Source organism: Plectropomus leopardus, chromosome 19, assembly GCF_026936395.1.
Source record: "Plectropomus leopardus strain MGB_pleo_1.0 chromosome 19, ASM2693639v1, whole genome shotgun sequence".
In the NCBI taxonomy this organism is placed as follows: Eukaryota; Metazoa; Chordata; class Actinopteri; order Perciformes; family Serranidae; genus Plectropomus; species Plectropomus leopardus.
Genome location: NC_142194.1, coordinates 14,281,297 through 14,302,201, shown reverse-complemented (window position 1 = coordinate 14,302,201; position 20,905 = coordinate 14,281,297). Strand labels below are relative to the sequence as shown.

Genomic DNA, 20,905 nt, shown 5'->3' with positions numbered 1-20,905 from the left:
GAGCAGATGTCAGAAAAATAGGAAGTAAGTAGATTTGCCTTCGTCTGTAAGTCACTCATTAAAATTATCCCCCCTCAGACTGAGCTTTAGACGTGACAATCTTTTAATCTTCCAACTTGCACCTGCATTTTTGTCCTGGTTTTTATGTCCCTGAAACAGACAACAAGATGACAACCAAACAGTGGTCTGGTGATCAAAAATAGCTGAAAATTCAGGCGGTTTTCTGGGTTGAAAGCATTTTGCAGCTCGGATCTTGGAAGAGAACATCAAGGTGCAACAACACAAACTTTTTGTGCATCTTCAGCTGCATGGAGAAGAGTCATCAAACATTAGACATCTGATAAGTAAATTTCAAGTAAATGATATCACTCATTAAAAATCACAAACTTTTTCAGAGTATAAAAGTTAACAAATGTCAACTGCATTTCTTTTTGAAATAATTTTTAAACAGAGGTCTCCCAACTCTGACAATAATTGATCCAAATAGTTTTTAATGAGATGACCTCTTGTCCAGGTTCAAAGTCTTCTCTAAATGTGAAACCATGTGTCTGATTGTAGTGTCACACACTGTATTAAGTTCCCAATATTCAAGATAAGAAGCCAAATAGCTGTCAGTCAGGCCCAAGGTCAATCCCTGCCAACCAAAAGATTCAATCATTTGTCTCTTAGAAAGTTTCCTCTGCTCCTTTCTGCCCACCTCAAGTCTGACACTGGAAACAATTTTAAACAAACTATCTTCTTCACATTACAGACTACCGTTGAGTGTTACAATGATGGATGACTTTTAAATGGGCATTCATCACTGCCCCATCTCGGAAGAAATTAGAGTTGTATGTGACCCACCCACAAAACGGTGCCATCACACTCACAATAGATTGAAAATGATGAGGAGACAGATTACCAAAAATGACTTTCTTGACGCAGAGAGGCATCTTCTGGTTTGCAACAGATTGATAGGAACTTATTTGGATGTCAGAGTTGACAAAAATAATTCATGAATCCACAAAATGAGTATGTCAGTTCAAGCCTCAACAGACTGAGAGCTCTGGCTCTTTTATTTCTGACTTTGGAAGCTGCACAAATATATACTGGGCTGTCGTGGGTGGTCTGAGTAACACAGAAACTGAATTCCCTTTTATGTGCACGGCAGTTGTTTCAGATGCAAAACATGATATCAGATTACTTTCCATTTTTGACAAGATAAAGGACCGAAGATGGGTTATGATTCCCATAAAGGCATGCATATAAAAAGATTCAATCTTGACGTGTACCTTAAAGGAGCAGTGTGTAAGATTTAGGGGGATTTAGTGGCCCCTAGCTATAAAGATTGCATATCACAACCAGCTGAAACTTCTCCAGGTTAGAATTCCTTCAGTGTTCATTATGACCCCAAACACATTTCTCGCCGCAGATGGGCCTCTAGGCCAGCACCTGCTAATGTGTGCTCACCTTTGATAACTTAATGTGTGCTCATCTTAGTTCTGATCCAGAGATTGTTACCAGGAGCAAAATAATCGACAGAAGTCTCTTCTTCTAAAAAACAAATTGACCAGATGATGTAAACCGATTTTTAAAAAAAAACTAAATAAAGCAATTTCAGATCAATGTTTCTCCAACACTGTTCTGCATGCTGGAGATGAGCCGCTAGCCTAGCACCTGCTAATGTGTGCTCATATTTTCTCTCCAGATCCAAGCGTTCAGGAGGTTTTTACCAGGAGCCAAATTATCTGCAAATGTCCTGGTGATATAAACTGGTAAAAACACAGAATAAAGCAGTTTCACATATAAAAAATTTGTTCTTACAATATCTGGCTCATGGCAGCGGGGTAGCTAACTACAGTGGCTGATGCAAATATTTGACTGGCCCTATCTCAAGCCAGTATTTGGTTTGTTCATACTATCTTACTGTAGAAACAGGTATTAACGGCTAATTATATGGTAACCAAATACGACTTATTTATTTATTCATTATATTATACTCAATTTCTGCTGATATATCCCACAGTATCCTACACACTGAACCTCTAAAACATTCCCCAAAACATGATTTTGGTTTTTGATTGCTACTCACATCATGAAAGCATGTGTTACAATAGATATGCTTGAAGTATCAATAGACTTTATGCAAAGTAAATTTATTGAGGTGCACACTTAAGATATTAACACCTACGCAACCAGCAGTTAGTTAGGGCGGTGTATTCATCCAAGAGTGATGAATTTTTCATGCCGCATTTTAGACTTCCCAGAGTAATACTATCCCGTGCCAGAGTCTGTCCCTAAACAATTCAAGACTCTGTGTGACGTTCAACCCTTCTCCATTTAAAATCAGAGATTATATGGCATGATAAACAAGAAATTAATCTTCAATGCTAATTTAAACTTTCCAAATGAGATTTCACACTTTCTTTTGAGAGGAAGCCACTATTTGTTTAAGCAGCAATGTGTTAATTGGTCATGTATTAACTCAGGGTGCATGTCTCCACTCCACTGTGAAGCTACCAGTTGAATTCTCACATTTCAGCGGTTTGTCTCGAGGTGATGGGGAGGTTATTTCCTGACAACAGGCCTGATGACAACCCGTCCAAAGCCTCAGACACATTGGGAGCAATGGTAATTACTGTGATCAAAGCTCTTCTGTAGCTCAAAGTGCACCACAGATATACCGACAAGCCATTAGATGCTCCTGTCAAGAGTTGCACTCAAGATTATTGTAGCACCTCGACGTTTATTCTTTGGTCACTTGCCGTTATTTCCCTGCCTTTTCCAAATTACTACCTATGTGTGCAGAAAATCCTTAACTCATTGCGACTATTGGGGGGTAAACATTGCATTCACCTGTGCTGATCAACAGCCAAATACATTAAATTTAGGAACAATACACATATTGCACATAGGCTGAAAGGCATATGAAGACTCAGTAAGTTGCACATATTTACCCAAAGCCCCTGCAGGCTTATTTCTCTGGCAAAAGCTACAGGATTTCATTTGGAATCAATGCAAATGCATTAGACTGTAAGTCAATATATGAGTGCATGTTAGAGTCTTGGTTTTCTGGTCCATGTTCACATGTGCACACTGGATTGTACAAGATAATGGCGCTCATTCTTTTCTCATCAGTATCAAACATGTGGGTTAATACATGTCCTCTATCTCCAGTGAACGCAGACAGATTACAAATAAGTAATTGAAGGACTGAGCGAGGCTGCAAGCAAAGTGAGAGTTTTTCACGACATGATTAGTTGGATAATTAATTAGTCAATCCAGCAAAATCTAATCTGCAACTCTTTTTGATTAGAAATCATTCTTTTAAATAAAAATGCCAAACACTGAACAGTTCCAGTTTCTTGATTGTGAAGATTTGCTGCATTTCTTTGCCTTTTCTAAAGCTACACTGAATCTCTTTTAGTTTTAGACTGTTTGTCGATTTAAATAAGTCACCTTGGGGTCAACTTGGGGATTTAGGAAATTGTGATGGGACTTTTCTTATATTTTATAGACCAAATGATTAATCAAGGATATAATCGCAACATTAAGCCAGTGGTTCTCAAACTGTGGAGCAGGCTCCCGTGGGAAGGCATAGACCAACTGAAGGTGGGGATGGATGACCAGGGGACACATACTGAGTGAAACAATGTTGAATGAGGAGAAAATAAACAAGATTTTTTTTCTACACTATCTTGCTGGCATTTATTTCACTTAAATCCAACATAGATCCTTTCTCTCATAGTTGATTCTCAAATTATTGTTAATGATTGCTTAAAGGTCCTATGTTGTAAAAAGTCAGATTGCCATATCTTTTTCACAATAAAGCATGTATGGAAGCTTTATAATTACTGTAACTGTATCAAAATGCTCAGTCTGTGTAGAAATGCGCAGTTTGTATTCGGAAACTGTGCCTTTAAACGAGTTGTAAAGATTTATGTGAAGTTGTGATGTCACAAATATACTATATAGACTGTGTTAAACTTGAAACAGGGGGTTTACAAAGACAGGTCAACAGATTATTATCCTAGCCAGTTATTGGGGTGATTATATGACATTTTGCTGATTATCTGTGCCTGTGTTTTATTTAAATGACCGCCGATCAAATTAATTAATTAAAAAGTGCAAAGAAAGTGTCAGCTTGGGAGGAACTTTTACTTAGTTAAACCTCAGAGAGCTATTTTTATTTATTCATTCTTTATTTAATATTCACTTAAATGTTTTTTTAAAAATTGCTGGGAACTTGCTGTATTTGATGTCAAAAGTCTCAGTTTTGATTAAACATTTGCCAAAGACATTCAAACAAAGTTTTTGATTGCTACTTTCCCAATTTTAAATATTGACAAAAAGATTTTCATTTTTATTGTAAATGCATATCGAGTCCAAATATCGATTATCGGTCTCATTAACTAATAATAATCAGTATTTGTATCGCCCTGAAAAACCAATATTGGTCGACTCCTAGTACAAAGATTCCACATTATCTTACTTAACATATTTTTTTAAAAGAAATATAGCAGAGAACCACAACAAGTTATAACAGTAACACTTGAGGTCATCTGCAGAATTATATTATTAAAATTTTAGGTCGGTTTCTAGATAACCAACCAAAAAGTGTCCCAAATAAATCTGACTCCATCCTATTTTTAATGAAAACCAGACACTACTGGATCATCTTTGATCCTAACCTACTTTGAGAGGCTCAGACTCTTTCAAAACAATGAAAACAATGATGCTACAACTACTCACAAGTTAGTCACAGATGTAATAAGGTTTGGTGCATGACCACTTACTTGAACCTCCCTTGGCAGTGCTGACATTGGTCTCCAACCCATCCTCGATCACAGATGCAGGATCCGTTGATACATTTTCCAGAGAGACAATTCTTGTCACAGGGTTTCGCCGGGGAAGCGTGAGTGAACAGTACGAAGTAAAACAAAACATAGACCACCAAGTATCTGTTGATCCCCCGCAGGTCGCTGTGGGTGGCTACTTTGGGTCCAAAAAGAAAGAGTTCAGTCTTACATTTCCCCCCTGGATCCATTTTTTGCCAGGTCGACGAGTAAAAGACCGGGGCCTTTAGGTATGCTTTGGAAGAAAGCCTCGGCTACTCAGGCTGTTTCAATTAAAACAAAGAAGTCCTGCATATTCGCTGAGTGTTATGCATACTCACATGAGGGCTTAGCTAAGCCTGTTTACAAAGCTTTGGACAAAAATGGCTAAGAAAATGCAATGTTAGCTATGTTTTTTTTTAAAGGCTGCTTGTTTAACCGCATGCATAGATTTGGAGTGGGAGGAATTCCCTTCACCCTACCTCTTGTTGGAAGAACCTACCAAAAACCATCGATAAAAGCTAATTTTAAAAGCTAACTCGTTGAGCTAAAACATCATTAGTTAGCCTGTGTAGCTTATTTGGCCTCTGCTAGGTTAATGTAACGTTACTGCATTGATTCAAGACCACTCTCTTCCAAATGCCATTTCAGCAGCCATTTTAACGCGTAAACAATCTTTCAGACTCAAACTGGGATGTACATTGTAACATGCGATAGTCCTTCCACAAACCGCTACAATTTGGCCGGATCTTTGCCACAGAAGAACAAAGGGGTTGTGGTGTTTGTAGCCCTGGACCCAGTGCGAAGGCTGCCGCAGTCAACATGGATGTGGTGTGATGTGGGAACTGGAAGGCTATTCTTGCCGACTGGGGGGCACTGAGCGAAACGCTTTGAACTGTTGTTGCTCCTTCTGGTCTATTCCCACAGCAATTAAAGCACCTTCAGGCGTAGACTTCGTTGACAGCAGTGTGCGGTGATGTCTTCACGTATTCCAGTGGGAAAAAAGCACCGCTGTTTCTCTGAAAACATGACAAGAACTGGCAGCGCTGGATTTGCTAGCGCAGCGACACTAGACAGTTCCTCAGGTTGGAGAAAACTAAACACTGGCTGCGCATGCGCACTGGGATAGGGTTCTATTTAAAGAGACAGTGTCAAAAAACAAAAACCAACCAAATGATTTTATGCGGCATTTAAAAATTGTTTTGTTTTTGTTTTTTTCCAGGTCAAAGAATACCAAACATGTTTTCATAAGAACATAGTGACACATTTGGCGACATCTCACAAGAAGATGTCAATTTTCAATAACTTCAGGGGTACTAACTTTTATCATTTGGTTAAAATGACATCTTCCTTAAACAAAAACTACATCTTCCTTGTTTTTGCACAAATAACATGTTGGTCAGACTTTCAGTTTAGGGACTGTTCTTTATTTGTGAGAGGGGAGGGGTCAAGCTATCACTGGATAATCCTAAATTAATTTCTAATTGGAAAATGATAAAAAAAAAAACAAAAAAAAACGTAATTCTGTAATAATAATAATGAATAAATCCAAACCAGTCCATTTTTGTTTTTGGTAATTCCTTTTTTCCTTATTCATTTTGGATTAAAGAATGAATCAACCCTTGTAGTTGGTCTAGGTGCAAAACGGGAGAGGCATTTCGAATAATTTTAAAGCATTGGGGAGACATGTTATGTTATGTTTTTTTATTTGTTTTTTTTTTCTTTTGGGGGGGGGCGTTTATTTATTTTAAATATCCTCAGTTGTTTTCCTTAAATACAAAATCTCAAAATCATACCATTTACCCGTTATCCTCTTTCTTACTGGGAGTTTACTCTGAGCATACTTGCTGCAATTTTCACCACTAGATGCCACTAAATCCTACACATTGTTCTGTTATTCTATGTAAATAAACAAAAGATAAAAACTAAAATGTTGTAGCCTCTTTTGTAAAATGCATAGTATAAATATGGTAGGATGTGTAGGCTATGCTGTGCAAAACATGCCCTTTTATTGCTAACCTTTTTTAAAAAGAAAATACTGACTGCAAATTATATATCTTTCTTATGCTGGTAAACTTTATTTGGCCAATACATCGAAATTAGGGCAATAATTAAAAACATTTACAGAAATTAGTTGTGAGTGGAAAATTGCCAATGTTCAACATATTAAACAATACACTGTACACAGATTATATGTATATGTAAATATTGGATATCCCTGTGTTGCAAATCTGCCTCTGTGATGTGTTAGTTAAAACAAGAATCTGCATCCATCTCCTAACATTTCATTTTGTGATCTCAGCTCTAAATGGCACATAATTGAACCCTATACCCAGAGAGATGACAGCGAGGATGGTAAAAGCTGTCTACAAATAATAATAATAATTATGTCACAAAACAGTCCATAATTTTCACGACAATTGCCCTGCTGAAATTGACCAAAGCACAGAGGCCGAACTTCTGCATCTGCATTTGAAGTGCAGGTGATTTACATGTCAATTTGTTTGCAAAAATGATGCTCTTATCTGACTCAAGGTCCTGGCACATCTCAGAAAAAAAATTCAATAACTGACACCAATAGTTGGGGAATAATTCTGTGACAAGGTCAAGGAGAGACGGGCGCTTTTTAATAAAGTCTCTTGTAATTCATGTGTTTGAGGATGCTCCATTGTGACTATACCCTAACATCAGATGCAGTACATCTCGCTGAGAGAGCACTTATCTTTGTTTGAGACACGACTTGTCGGGGTGCCAGCAGCCAGGCTGAGGACTCTGACAGATCGAGGCTTTGGTGGGGTTGTATGAACCAGCAGAGCAAAGAGAAATCTGAGATGTGCTTCTGTTTGTGTCCATCATACACATAATGATTCAATGGCAGATGGAGCCTGGCAAAGGTTTGGATATGAAAAAATCCTTAACTCCTCTGCATTTTTGTATAATAGATCATGATTTTGCTAAACATATAAAAAGTCATTTATTTGAAGCTGTCTACACTTCTACATCTATACCTGCAGGTGGCAGTGCTGCACAGCCACAAGTGCACAGATCCTTAAATGTAAAACAGTGATATGCAGACACATAATATATACAAAAACTAGATAGATAGAGCAGGAGTGACTGAACAGAAGTTTCTGTTCTGACTGTTTCATGGTCATAGCACAAATGTTACTAAAAACATTAGTGATGGCTCCCTTTTACTCAAGTGTCCCAGTAAACTATGACAGTGTGACAGTGAGCCAGCATTCACATACCAAGACCTTGAAACTGAAGCAGCCAAATGGAATTTAGCCAGCACTTATTTTATCATTTAAGTGTGTTTTGTTTTTTTTTGTGAAATGTCAAAACGTCTTTTCAGTAAAAGGCACAAGACTGTAACCAATGATTTATCGTATTCATAGGCCAAAGTTGTCACATTATTGTTCCACTGTGACAACAAATCTTGTCATGAATACCTATCCAACTAGACGGGATTTTATATTTAATCAATTATTTAATTGTTATTTACACTAAATCAGTAGTTCTCAACCAGGGGTCCTCCCACAGTTCCTTGAGGGAGTTCCAGAGGGGTCCCCAGAAAAAATTGGGAATCATTATTTAATTCAGTATAGAAGTGAACCTAATGTGTGTAAGTGTCATATGAGTGACTATTCTGAACACAGTTTTCACTTCCTCCACTATTCTCCCCTAAACTGAGGTTGAAAACCACAAAGTTTTGGTCTTAGTCATGTCAAACAACCAAAATCTTTTCACTTGAAGGTCCCAAATGAAATCTTTTCATATGATGGTCTGTCATTTAACATATAGCCCATCGGTTTAGAGGTCCTTGGCATGAAAAAGGTTATGAACCACTAGGAACTGTTGGGTCTATTGCCATATATGTCTCTTGCGATAGAGCACAGTTGTAGTATTAATAAAAAACGCAGACCTTACAATTTAGTGTAGGGAAAAGAAGGGAGGAAAGAATTTAAGATTAAAAAGATTTGTTGATTTAAAGGGACAGTTCATTCTAAAATGTAATTTACATGCACTGTTCCATTAATGTGAACTTTACATTTCAGTTCCTCTTGCAAATTTAAACCAGTCAATCCATGAATAAAGACAACCCAGAAATAAATCCTGATGCTGCACTGCAGACATAGTGACAGCAAATAATGGAACAACTGTGACACACAAAGTCACATGTTGTCATGTCACCCACGCTGATTCTAGTGGGATGTAAAGACTGTTTCTTTTGGTTTCACAGCCTTTTTCTGGATATAAACAGCTACAACAGTCATCTAAAGACTTCTGCTGTGATTGTACATATTAGAGAGACAATAGACTCTGATTGATAATGTTTAAGACAAAATAACTCCAAAACAGTTAGTACAGAAGCATAATGCTGCCATACCAGAAAAAAAGAAGAAAAAACGGATCAGTAACAGTATGCTCTAATGTGAAAAGTTAGTTGTTATAACAAGATGTTTTTAGATTAGTACAACACACAAAGTCATCAGTTCAGTCTTACAGGAAACTTTAACTGTAATAACAATATACTGTTTTGTTATGAAATGTTTCCTGTTATCATGTTATAACATAAAATGTTTCACGTTATAACAATATAAGTGATTATAGCTGCCATATATTAATGACAAAGAAATAAAATAAGTGTATGGTATGCATGGTTTATTTAGGTATTAATCTAAATACCTGTCCTCCTCTCGATCATATTTAAGACATGACTATGAGGAGACCAGACTGCTAAAATCACTGTTCCCCAGACAAAACCTACCTGGCAGGAAAGATTTAAGCTGCCACAAAAAGTATCGCCTACACATTTTCTCAGCCTTCACATGAGTCATCGGTGCACACGTTGAAATCTGAAGAACCGGTGTTTATTTTCCACACAGGTTACCGTGAACCCGAGCACACATGAACTAAAAACAATATTATCACGCTATGACTTAACACTCTTCTACTAAAGCCACGGGAGAGCCTCTTGGCGTTTAGTCAGGTGCACACACACCTCAGTGGTGCTGGGGAAGCGAGCACCATCTTTACACAGTGTAGTGTGTCTGAAGCCAGTGCCCTCTGCATTCTTGGTCTAAATGTTCTTAAAACAACAGGGAGGTGCAGGAGAGTCAGTGGATTCGACTTTCTTTGGAAATTCCCAGACGTAACAGTAAGAGGGGGTGCACGGTTTAGACTAGATTAGATGGAAATACCTAAATAAATGGGGGTCTTTTTTCAGAGTGAATTATCTGAATATGTCTGCAAACATGGGAAAGGCCCCTGAATCAAAGAGGGTCCAGTGCTAATTTGGAGTTGAGTCAGTGACCTTTGTCCTCTGATTCACAGCTGAGGAATGCTCTTTGTGCTCCAATCAGCAGCAGAAAGGAGGAGAGGAGCCCCCTCTGAAGTTTGCACCTTTGACTCAAAAAATGTAATCTCATAAAAGTTCAAGTGTGTCTGACTCGCTAAAAAACTCTTAGCACCCTTGTTCCACACCTACACACAAATACCTCACATAAACGGACAAGCACGATGACCCGAAAATGATCTGAAATATTCAAGACCTGAAACCACCCGTACAGCCAAGGGCTTCCAAAGCTCTGCTGCACAAGAGGAATTCCCCTGCAGGATTAAGAGGACAGTTCTTTTGCTGTGGACAGACAGACCAAGAGAGACCACCCCTGTTTTTAATTCATGCTGAGCCATCAAGCCTGACTCACATTCACACTTTCACCACTCGCTCAAGGCTGTACGATAAAAGTCTAGAAAAACTGTGACATCACCCGTTGACTTGACCCATGAAGTCTGAACATAGATTCAGACCAATAGACGCAGCTTCAAGGCTAAGAATAATTGCCATAGCTTGTGTGTGTGCTCTAGAAGAAGGTGAAAAGATTCACCGAAGTGCAAATTTCCTTTTGTATTTGTGTACAACAACAAAAACAAAATATTGAGCCAGGAAGTTCATTCCTGGCCTTTGACACACAGAGAAAAAGAACGAAAAACACCTCTAAGTCCCACTGGACTGAATGAATATCAGCTTTTGTTACAATAAATGAAAAGCCAGGCATTTCTACAGAATGAAAACAAGCTCTGCCAACATTTTGAGGCAGCTTACCATCCTGGAAACAGACCCTGAGGAGTTTTGATTTAGCTAAAAACACTTATGCAGAGTACATTCAACCAAATCCCAGCTGAATAGTGGTCTATTATTGCTCTTACCAGCTTATCCTACAGTTTTTTGACTATAAATTAATCCTAACTGACAAGTGCATTGATTAATATTCTATAAGCTCAAACTTCATCCTATGTCAGTTTAAAAAAAACACAACAGAGCTATAAGGACTTTACTTTAAATCTTTTTAAGTGCACCTTTGAGACCTCCACAAAGAACCCAGAGCGAGCTTACATTGTTGGCTTCAATGGCTACCAACTAAGGATAAAATTGACTTTAAAGGTCCAGTGTTTAGGATTTAGAGGGATAAACTGGCAAAAATGGAATATAATATAATAATATAATTATAATAATATAATTCATATCTATAATATAATGTTCTTTAGTGTATAATCACCTGATAACAATCATGTTTTCGTTACCTTGTAGTGAGCCGTTTATATCTACATAGAGAGCTGGTTCTCGTCTATAAGAGTCGCCAGGTTGCAACACCACACTTCTACAGTAGCCCAGAATGGACAAACCACACACTGGCTCTAGAAAGGGTCATTCATGTTTTTGTCAGGCACAGTAGTTAGCAGCCACTCAGAAACTTCTTTATTCTGTGTATTTGCCAGTTTAAATCACCAGGTCCATTTGTTTTTGAGACCAACAGAGCTCTGCAGATTATTCAGCTCCTTATAAAAAAACTCCTAAACGTCTGGATCCTAAATTATCAGAGAAAAATAGTGAGCTAACATTAGCAGGTTTTGGGGTTGGCTGTGCCTATATTGACTTTGGCTCTTGACTTCGTCTGACCCTGATGACTGGCAACTTCCTCAGGGTGCCCTCTGACCATTAGAAGCAGCAGCACCCTTTGACCCTGATTGTAAAAATACAAGATGTGTTGAAAAGCTGAGCCCTCCATCATGACAAGAAACTATACTTTAAAGGGACAGTTCAACCCAGGCGTCGGTCGGCAGAAAGAAAATAGTTCCTATATAAAACCGCTGGCAACAAAGTCTGTGGAGTATTTTGGTCATCATTTCTAGAAAGAGACATTGCTGCTGAGTTGTTATTTTTTTGGCACTTTGAGCACCACAAGCCGAGTGTCATCTAGTCTTTTATATTGGATAGAAGGCAGACATCTCTACAGTTATAGTTGGATATCTCCAAATTGGCACCTTGCAGCAAAATTGAAAAATAGCACACCATGTTGGAGGAAAAAAAATGTTTTCTTAACTTTTGGGGGTGAGCTGTCCCTTTAATGTAAAATAGGTTAAGTGTGACCAATCAAACACATGTTGTCTTAACAAGGGATCACAGAGGGACACTTTGAAGCCAACTGACATGACTCAAAGTCATATGTAATGCCACATGTGAGTTAAGTTCAACAGTCACAGATCCTGGAGGACCCTGCCTGAGAGACATTTCCAATAGGAGGTCCCCACCCCACCCCAGAGAGTGTATCATTAACCAGCATCAGATGACATCACAGGACTACCACCTGCCTTATTTTAAAGCTGCAGCCACTTTATCTTGGGCGCGACTGGTGCAACAACCGTGACCAAGTGGTGCTTCAGCCAAAAGTGGAGACTTAGTTCAAAACACTCGCATGCACGCGTTTTAATCATCCTGTCAGAGCATGTTGCGTTACTCTGCGTGACATTCCTCTCATACCTCCACCCGGTCACGGTTCTCCCACGGAGGTGCGCGGTTGTTTGGGCAAAAAACTTCCTTTTTTTCTCTTGCGTAAAAATACACGATCAATGGTTCGTTTCCGTTTCTGTCTGACCTGGCACACTTCTAACTTGCGGATGAACAGACTTGTAATGCAAAAGTAACCCACGTCTGACCAAAATCGCGCAATTCTTTAACAGTCAGAAATCTTGTGTGTTTATTTTAAAAACCAATGAGGATTTATGGCAGAAAACAAACCAAACAGAAAGTGATTAGAGCATAACGCACGAAGCAAACATCCTCTCAGTGTGATAACTTCTTTACAAGTGGTGAAAAGTGAACTATTCCTCACTGGGACCCATGGGAGCCTCTGAATGACACCTGAGGGACCCTTACTTTGCAGGAGCCGCAGTGTGGATGCTGCATACGAGAGGAGGTGCGGCAAAACAAGATTAGGAAGACGAGGAGAGCGCTGTTGTTCCGTCAGATCTTACTGTGTCTGAGCCCAGTCAGCCAGTCAGTCAGTGCGCATTGTTGAAAACAGGGAGAGTCGGGCTGCATTCCGCAGACTGTCGCCGTCTCATCACTCAGAAACTTGTCAGCAAAAACTTTTGGGATTGTTTTGATTGTATGACAAGAGGAAAGCGACGGGTAAGAAGGTGAAACAGCGAGGGAATGGAGAAGCACAAAGGTAAGGGGAGGATTGTTTCAACTCTGTGTCAATAACATGAGCCGCTGCGAGTGTCATCGCTGACAATGCATCTTTTTATGAAAATGACTGCTTCAAAAGTAACTCGCGACAGTGTTTGGCGCTGAATGTTTAAAGAAATACACTAAAATATGACATTTAGAGATTTGAGGTGTCATTGCAGTTGTTTGCACGCTGCCACTTTTTAAGTTTTGTTTTGCTTACAAGTTTGGGATGCCACCAAGGGCGTAGGTTTAGTTTCAGCAATAAATCTGTTTTGTTAGGGGGGCCCCCACCAGAAAAACTGAGTATCAGACACATAAGTACTTGCATTTTGGTGAATGTTTGTGTACTGATTTGTGCAATTTCTGCATCAGTTTATGGATTAATGGGGGGGGGGGGCAAGTATCTTTTTTTTTTAATTATATACATTGTATACAGAATAATACAATGAAATGCCCTTTTCAGTCCACTAGATACAATTTGCTGCAATAAAAATGACTAAAGTGAGATGAACAGACCAAAAACTTTATCTTTTTAGATAAAACAGATGTTGACACAGTTTTGCTATTGGGGACATTTAGCAGTTGAAAAAAGGTAATAAATTGCAATATATCGCAATGTATGTTATCGCAATTCGCAGTATATTGCAATTTGCAGCATAGCGAAATACGCTTAAAATTGTAATAATATTGTGTCGGGACTTATATATGGTGATAATATCAGATCACAGGGCCCCTGGTTAATATCTTTATCTTTGTCAGATATTGTTATTTTTGTGGTATGTACTGGGGATCTACCTCTATAGATACTACCATGAACACATAAAGGCATCTGCATATTCTGATGTACTTGATGTAGTTGTGGTTGGCCTGTGCTAAGTGGACACACTGTTGCATACAATGGATTGGGTACTGGACTCTACCACTGATGATCAAAATTCCTCTGGAGGTGGGTCATAGGTTATCTACCAAAATAATCAGGCTGCCATGTCAAAGGTGAGCTGCCTTTGGGCAATGAGTCCTCAGAGTCAGAGTTCTATGCACGTAGTGTCCCTAAGAATATGAAGATTGGTGGTTTATCGCTAACCGCCTCGCCATCCAAGTGGGCTCTATAAAATAGTTTACACTGTGGCCACTGATGAATTCCAATAGCAGCAACATTGTTCTCACGGCATTCCTCAAATTCCTGTGGTTATTTGCCCATGGGGGATGAGCAAGGCCGTTTAATACTTCCTGATTGACACAAGCAAAGAGTTTGAAAGTAGCCAGTAGAGTGATTGGCTGTCACCTTACTGTCAGATCATCTTAAGAAAACAAGCACAGTATCAGGGGAAGTTAGTCATCTTTGGCTCAGCAATGGTGGGAGAAACTCGACTGTGTGGCCCCTAAGCACACTGTGAATCCCCTTCACCGTCACTGGTCGGAGGAAGGCAACTGGGTGAAGGGGTCTGGTGGACTGAAAACAATGAGCAACAAGTCTAACTGGAATGGGATCACCACAATTTGAAAATCTTGCTGCAGCATTCTCCAACTAACCAGACATCCCAGTCTGTTAACTCCCACGCTCTTGCAGAGTAAATAGCCAGTCTTGCACTTTGTTCATTTATCTGTCATCAACGGTAGATCTGAGACAAAAAGTCTATGCGTTTAATAGGTGACTGACAGTAAATGAATCTGCATGTTTGAGTCCTTTTCTCTGATTGAATTTTGAATATCTTTGCATCTGCAGAATTGTGATTGGCACACATTTTCTGACATTTTATTGACTGAACCAATAGTTGACTAAGAAGCAAACACTAATTGACAATGAAGAGTTGCAGCCCTGATCACATGCACTATCTCAGTAAACCTTTATTTCGATAAAATGTAGGGGAGCGATACACCTTCCTGTCATGTTTCAGCATTTATGAGATTACACTGACTGTCCACCTGGGGAGATATATTCTTCACTTGGCTGTATCTGTATATAGATTGTCTATAAACAGGGGCGGAATATTAGACAATGGGGTCCTGCCCACGGATATGTAAAACCCTCCCGTCACCTCTCCATAGGAGCAAAGACACATACTTTATAGTTGTTTGGCCTCTTTTTGTGTTGCTGTTTTGCATCTCTTTGTAGTTGTAATGTATTTTTTGTTGTTTTATGTCCCTTTGTAGTTATTTATGTCTCTTAGAGGTAATTTTATATCTTTTTGGGGTCATTTTGTATATTGTTGTTTTGCTCCGTTTTAAGTTATTTTGTGTCTCTTTACAGTTCCTTTGCATCTCTTTGAGGTCATTTTCAATCTCTTCATGGTCAGTACGTGTTCAATTTGAGTGACATTTTGCGGGTGAGGTTCAGGGCCACCCGCTTATACTTTCAGTCCCGGGGCCTGTGCCCAGTAGGCCCATTCAGTTATCTTTCCATGCATATGCAGAACCCTGAGCACTCTTTAGTACAGCACTTATCAGTATATCAAAAACTACAGTGGTCATTACCTGCAAGCATCACAGCATTTCTTTGTTTCTGATCAACTATTTAGGCTTTCGAATCTTGGAGAACCGTTGCACTTTACAAATCACCACTACTGGTTTAAGAGAGGAGCTCCAATTATAAGCCAAAGACATGTAGTAATGAGGATGTTATTCTTAAAGGGGAGGTGGAGTGATCCTACACCTGCAAGTAAGAGTGCAGAGAATGAGTCGCTGTGTGTGGCTGAAATAAGGAGTGGAGTGAACTCTTTTGGCATCTGTAAGTAGCAGCACCAGGACACTAAATGAGATACTAACAGCCACAGGCAGCCAGCAGAGGAGGTACAGTAAAGGGAAACCTGGGAAAATCCAGGGAGGCCAATGACAAGGGAAGGCATTGTTTAGTATTCTGGATGTGCTCCGTGTTTTTTTTCCTCCATCGTGACTCATGCAGGTTTCTTTTCAGAACAACAACTTTCAGCAGCTCTTGTCACCAGTTCTCACACCTTCTGCCACAAATGAGGATCAAATTAGTGAAACCACCTGAAGCTTTATTTGGATTGAAAAACCTTTGGGCTGTGATGGGACATGTTTGCGATGCATTGTAACAGATGTGAACACACTTAAGAAGGTGATTGGAGCTTTTTTTCTTTTAGTTGGCTCATTGATAATTTACACCGTTTTTTAGATTGATGGCCTGTAACAGACACATCTAAATAATATAAATATGCATAGACATAATTAAAAGTGCAATTTCCCTAAATATCCCCATAAAAGGGATGGAGATGTTTGTTTATTATTACTATTATTATTATGATGATGATGCAAGATCTTCTCCAGTATTTATTATCTTGGTTTGCCTGTCAATTAGTGCCTTCCACCTAATGCCAAAATAAAAAAGACACATGGAGGCAGTATGATAGATGTATTGATGGACAGTTTTGAAGTGGATTATTGGCTTAACACACAAGCAACTACAAAAAACGACTGACTTTAATATCTGGCAGAAGATAGTGTCTTAAAAAATGAATTTATTTATTAAAACTATAAAAGAGTTTCCTATGGGTACGCTTTCCCCTATGTAAGCTATGTCCTTTCCAACGGCTGGGTTTGAGCCCTCATAAAATGCCAAAAAGGTAATAAAAATAAAATAAAATAAAATGGTTTCCCGCACATTTATTTATTTGTGGTGGCCTGCCACAAATAAAACATCTGCCACCAAAAAAAAAAACAATTCTATTTTTGGAGCAGCACCATTCATTAGGTGCACTGTTGAAATATACAGTATGTAGCCTACCAATCAATTATTCATTGCACTGCACTGTCGGAACATAGAGTGCACTCTGGGCACACATGGAGCAGTAGTATGTCTGGTGCATTAAAAATGAAACATAACTGTTCATTCTGCTGGGTCTTAACATTTGCATTGACCCACAGCTGCTCCTTTCATCCACTGATCTGATCAGATCAGCTCTTTACAGACTGACAGATCAATTATCCACCCCGCGAGATACAAACTGCTGCTGAGGAAATAAAGAACTCATGAAGAGCTCCACCTGCTCTGCATTCACACACCCACAGAAACCTCATAATTTACAGAGGGGACACAATGATTCTGTGTGTCTTTTATTCATTTGTCTGTAGGCCTGTTGATCCTCTGTGGCAGGAAGTTTTGGATCAGATTCAGCCTCTCAAGCATGAATAAAACATAGTTCAACTGCAACTTTCAACCACAGGCTGCACCATTTTTATGGTTTCTACCCATAAAATGTTTGTGTGCACTGTATTACTTGATGTAGTGTCAAAAACCACTTGTTTCTGAAAGGTTATTTTCACTTTTATTGTATCCCAATGCTGGCAGTTCTTTCACAGCTGCTATTTTAATAGCCTACTACAGTCTGCAGGGATCACGTCAATCAAACAAATTGTGCAGTTCGAGTAATATCAGTTAAAAATTAGAGTTTCAAAGGTGCTTTTCAGTGTTGCATGACAATGTGACAGAGTCAGCGGGTTTAGTGGGTTTGACCTCCTGTAAGCTCAGCAGAGGCTGGCTAAGATGAAGGCCATCAGGGCCTGCATGGGGTCTCCCAGTTCACTTGTGTGTGTGTGTGTGTTATTGTGTGTGTATGTGTGTGTCAAGAGCAGTACTTGCCAACGGGGAGTAAGTGGAGTGCGGGTAATTCAGGAAGCTGGACTGGACTATAAAAATGATGAAAAGAAAGACGGTCTTCCTGATCTGTGGCAGTGCAGCGCTCTGCGTGAGTTTGGCCCTTTTCGCCCTCTGGGTCTCGCTCCTGTTGGTTCACAACACATCAAACGTGGCTTTGTTTATTGGATACAGGAGCTCTGGATCAGACCTGTATTGTTTTTTTCTCACCTGGTACTCTTTTGAAGGAAACAGTAGAACAAGCGCTTACTTTCTTGTAATCACACACATATGCACACTCACTACTTGTTACTCTCCTTGCAGCCCTCCTGGCCACTTATCTGTGGGATAATAACTAAGCAGAGAAGCTTTTATGTGGGCGACTCTGAGGGGGCATTGCTACTTAGTTTTTATTTGTCAGCAGCTGCCTCTAGTCTGTCGCTTTCTTTCTCATCAGCCCAAGAAGGTGAAGCCTTGTAAAGCTTCACTTTTACACCAGCATGCATCTGTTTATCACTATACTATTTATGCTGATAGAAAACACACAGAGGGGTATATACATGCATAAAGACCCCCGCACACCTCAGGATATCCAGAGGACAATGCCTTGGACTGTTTGTAGGGTCCTGTGGTGTGAGGGAACTTACAGTAAGGAGAGAAAAAGATGTGGGAGGGATGTAGGCATGTTGCTGCATTATGAGGAGGAGGTAGGAGCACACTTGACCAAGGGCTGACAGATTTGTATTTTATTTTTTTAATCTCTGTGTGTGTTTGTGAAAAAAGGGGGAGAAAGCAAGAGTTATAAGCTTTTTGAACTAGTGTGGAGTCACAATGTTACAGTTGTTCCCTGGTAAACTAGATAGCAACTTACATTATTCACATATACATAGTTTTCTGCATGCTGTATTGTTCTGCACAAATCAATTACTGCTGTTTTAATATTAACCTATTTTAGATTTAAAAATATATTTCAAGGGACAGTTCACCTTAAAATAAAAAAATACACTTTTTTTTAAATTACCTGTAGTGCTATTGATCAGTCTAGATTGTTGTGTGTCGCCGAGTATAGATATCACTCATATAGATGTCTGCATTCTCTCCAACTAAATAGCACTCTGCTTTTAGTGCTGAAATTGCCAAAAAATATGCATTTTAAAAACTCAACAGCAATGTCACTGTCTAGAAATCCTGCTGCGGTTCCTCAAGGTAATCCAAAGACCTTGTTGTGAGCAGTTTAATTTTAGAACTATTTTCTTTCTACCAAACTACACCCATGCATTGTGCAGAGGGAAGTGTGCATTTGCTGCTTGCTGCTTTCTTTCATTTGTCTTAATAATAGCTACTTAATATTTAGCCAGCTGCAGAAAATCTTCCTATATTTCTTAAATTTGCTAAAAAAAATTAAAGCATGTAATTTGTTAAAATTTGAAATATTCATATCAGTATAAATGGCAGATTCTGGCATGATTCGATTCTTTAAACTTTATTTTCAGTCTGCTCTTTCTCTCACTTCCCAAATCTTTAAAGTTACACACAAACTTCATGTCATCAGCTAAGCCAGAGTGTTGAACCTTCAGCTCAAGCCTTCGTCTGCAGAGACTACAGTAACATGCGCTGCATCCTAATTGAGATGAAGTTGCTTAAGAAACCCAAGGCCCTCTCCTAAAAAAAAAAAAAAAAGATTGAGTTGGATTTTTAGAGCCCATTAGCATGTTTCAGCTATAAAAACGGCCTGATTTCTCAGAGGGCCGGGCTGTAAGCCTCGATATCACTGACACAGCACAGATCTAAAGAAAGAAAAGGGTGCTGGGGAAGATAAAGCGTGAGAAGAATATAGGCGAGATTTAATAGTTTGGGCAGAGGGAAGATGAAAGAGGAAAAGGTTGAAAAAGAGTGGAACTATGCTTATAAGTCACTCTATCACAGCTTGAATATTTGTAACTTTATGAAAGCTAACACTTGACTCTGTGGCTCAGCATCTTAGGATGAATGCTTTTCACAGATTTGCTCTCTAATCTTTCTTACTTGCAGTGTTTTAAGTGTATGCCTTCACCATTCCCTCTTATCTGTTTATTTTCCTGTTGCTCTAATCACATTGATAAAACTTGGTTAATATTTAATTGTGCCATAGCAGCACGCCTCAAGCATATGTCAAAATGAGGAAAAAGAAATAACAACCCCCATGGGAATCAATAAATGAAACTGTAAACATAGGCTGTAGTACAGTAGTTCATTATGAGTTGTCATGACAATACTGCAGGTTTTCACTTCACTCAAACATACAACAACCAATTCCACTGAGTTCCTCTTCTCTAGTCAAAGACTTGGTAAATACTGCAAGTGCAATGAGCTGCTGCAGCATTAAAACCAGCAGAGTCTGCAGGCTCTCTGTCCATTTGCCCAAATTTCTGGACAACCTCAAACTCCTCCTAGATCACATTTTTCCCACAGTGTAAAAAACACTTCCTGTCATGATTATATGACCTCCTTTCTGACCTCAAGTGACAACAATACTGACACAGATTTTATTTCTGAACCAGCATGCCAAAATTATTTCCATGATTTGTATAATGGAGAAAAATTAGTAATTAACGATTCATTAATTGCAACATTTTACTTTATTTTGCATTGTCTATGGCAGAATGAGTCCTTGGGCTTAAGACTAGATAGCAACAAAACACAAGTTAAGCAATAATGTATTTTATTCAGCTTGTCACTCAAAAAAAGACGCAGAAGTCCACCTAAAGCCCAGCAAAGCAAATAATGAAGAAAATATGTCCTTGAACTTAAAACAGAAGGCCGGTCTCTATTAACCCTCAAATTGCACAAATTGTTAAACTGTCCTTGGTGTTTGTTTCAGACAAACGTGTGATACTGATATTTGCTAACTCAAATTATGGGTGAGTGGGGAATGCTCTATGAATGCTGTGAAAAAAGGGATTTATGTGTTTTTACCTGTAAGGTTTAATACCATCTACC

General features: G+C 39.0%; 2 protein-coding genes and 1 long non-coding RNA gene across 4 annotated transcripts in view; 1 reads left to right on the top strand and 2 right to left on the bottom strand.

Annotated features, from left to right (window-relative positions):
- Positions 1-5,910, bottom strand: part of atrnl1b (attractin like 1b) — an 84,794-nt gene extending 78,884 nt beyond the window's left edge. The window contains exon 1 of the mRNA XM_042507654.2: positions 4,776-5,910. Coding sequence (XP_042363588.2) covers positions 4,776-5,026 — 251 coding nt within the window. The 5' untranslated portion in view covers positions 5,027-5,910. The remainder of the gene's footprint in view (positions 1-4,775) is intronic.
- Positions 5,911-12,531: 6,621 nt separating this feature from the next.
- afap1l2 (actin filament associated protein 1 like 2) overlaps positions 12,532-20,905 on the top strand; it is a 52,836-nt gene continuing 44,462 nt past the window's right edge. The window contains exon 1 of one of the 2 annotated variants that reach the window (XM_042507638.2): positions 12,532-13,330. In XM_042507638.2, coding sequence (XP_042363572.2) covers positions 13,315-13,330 — 16 coding nt within the window. In that variant the 5' untranslated portion in view covers positions 12,532-13,314. The remainder of the gene's footprint in view (positions 13,331-20,905) is intronic. The other variant, XM_042507639.2, reaches the window with a different exon arrangement.
- Positions 13,769-20,905, bottom strand: part of LOC148186326 (uncharacterized) — a 40,318-nt gene continuing 33,181 nt past the window's right edge. Inside the window, exon 3 of the long non-coding RNA XR_015775075.1 lies at positions 13,769-18,074. This is a non-coding gene — a long non-coding RNA (uncharacterized LOC148186326). The remainder of the gene's footprint in view (positions 18,075-20,905) is intronic.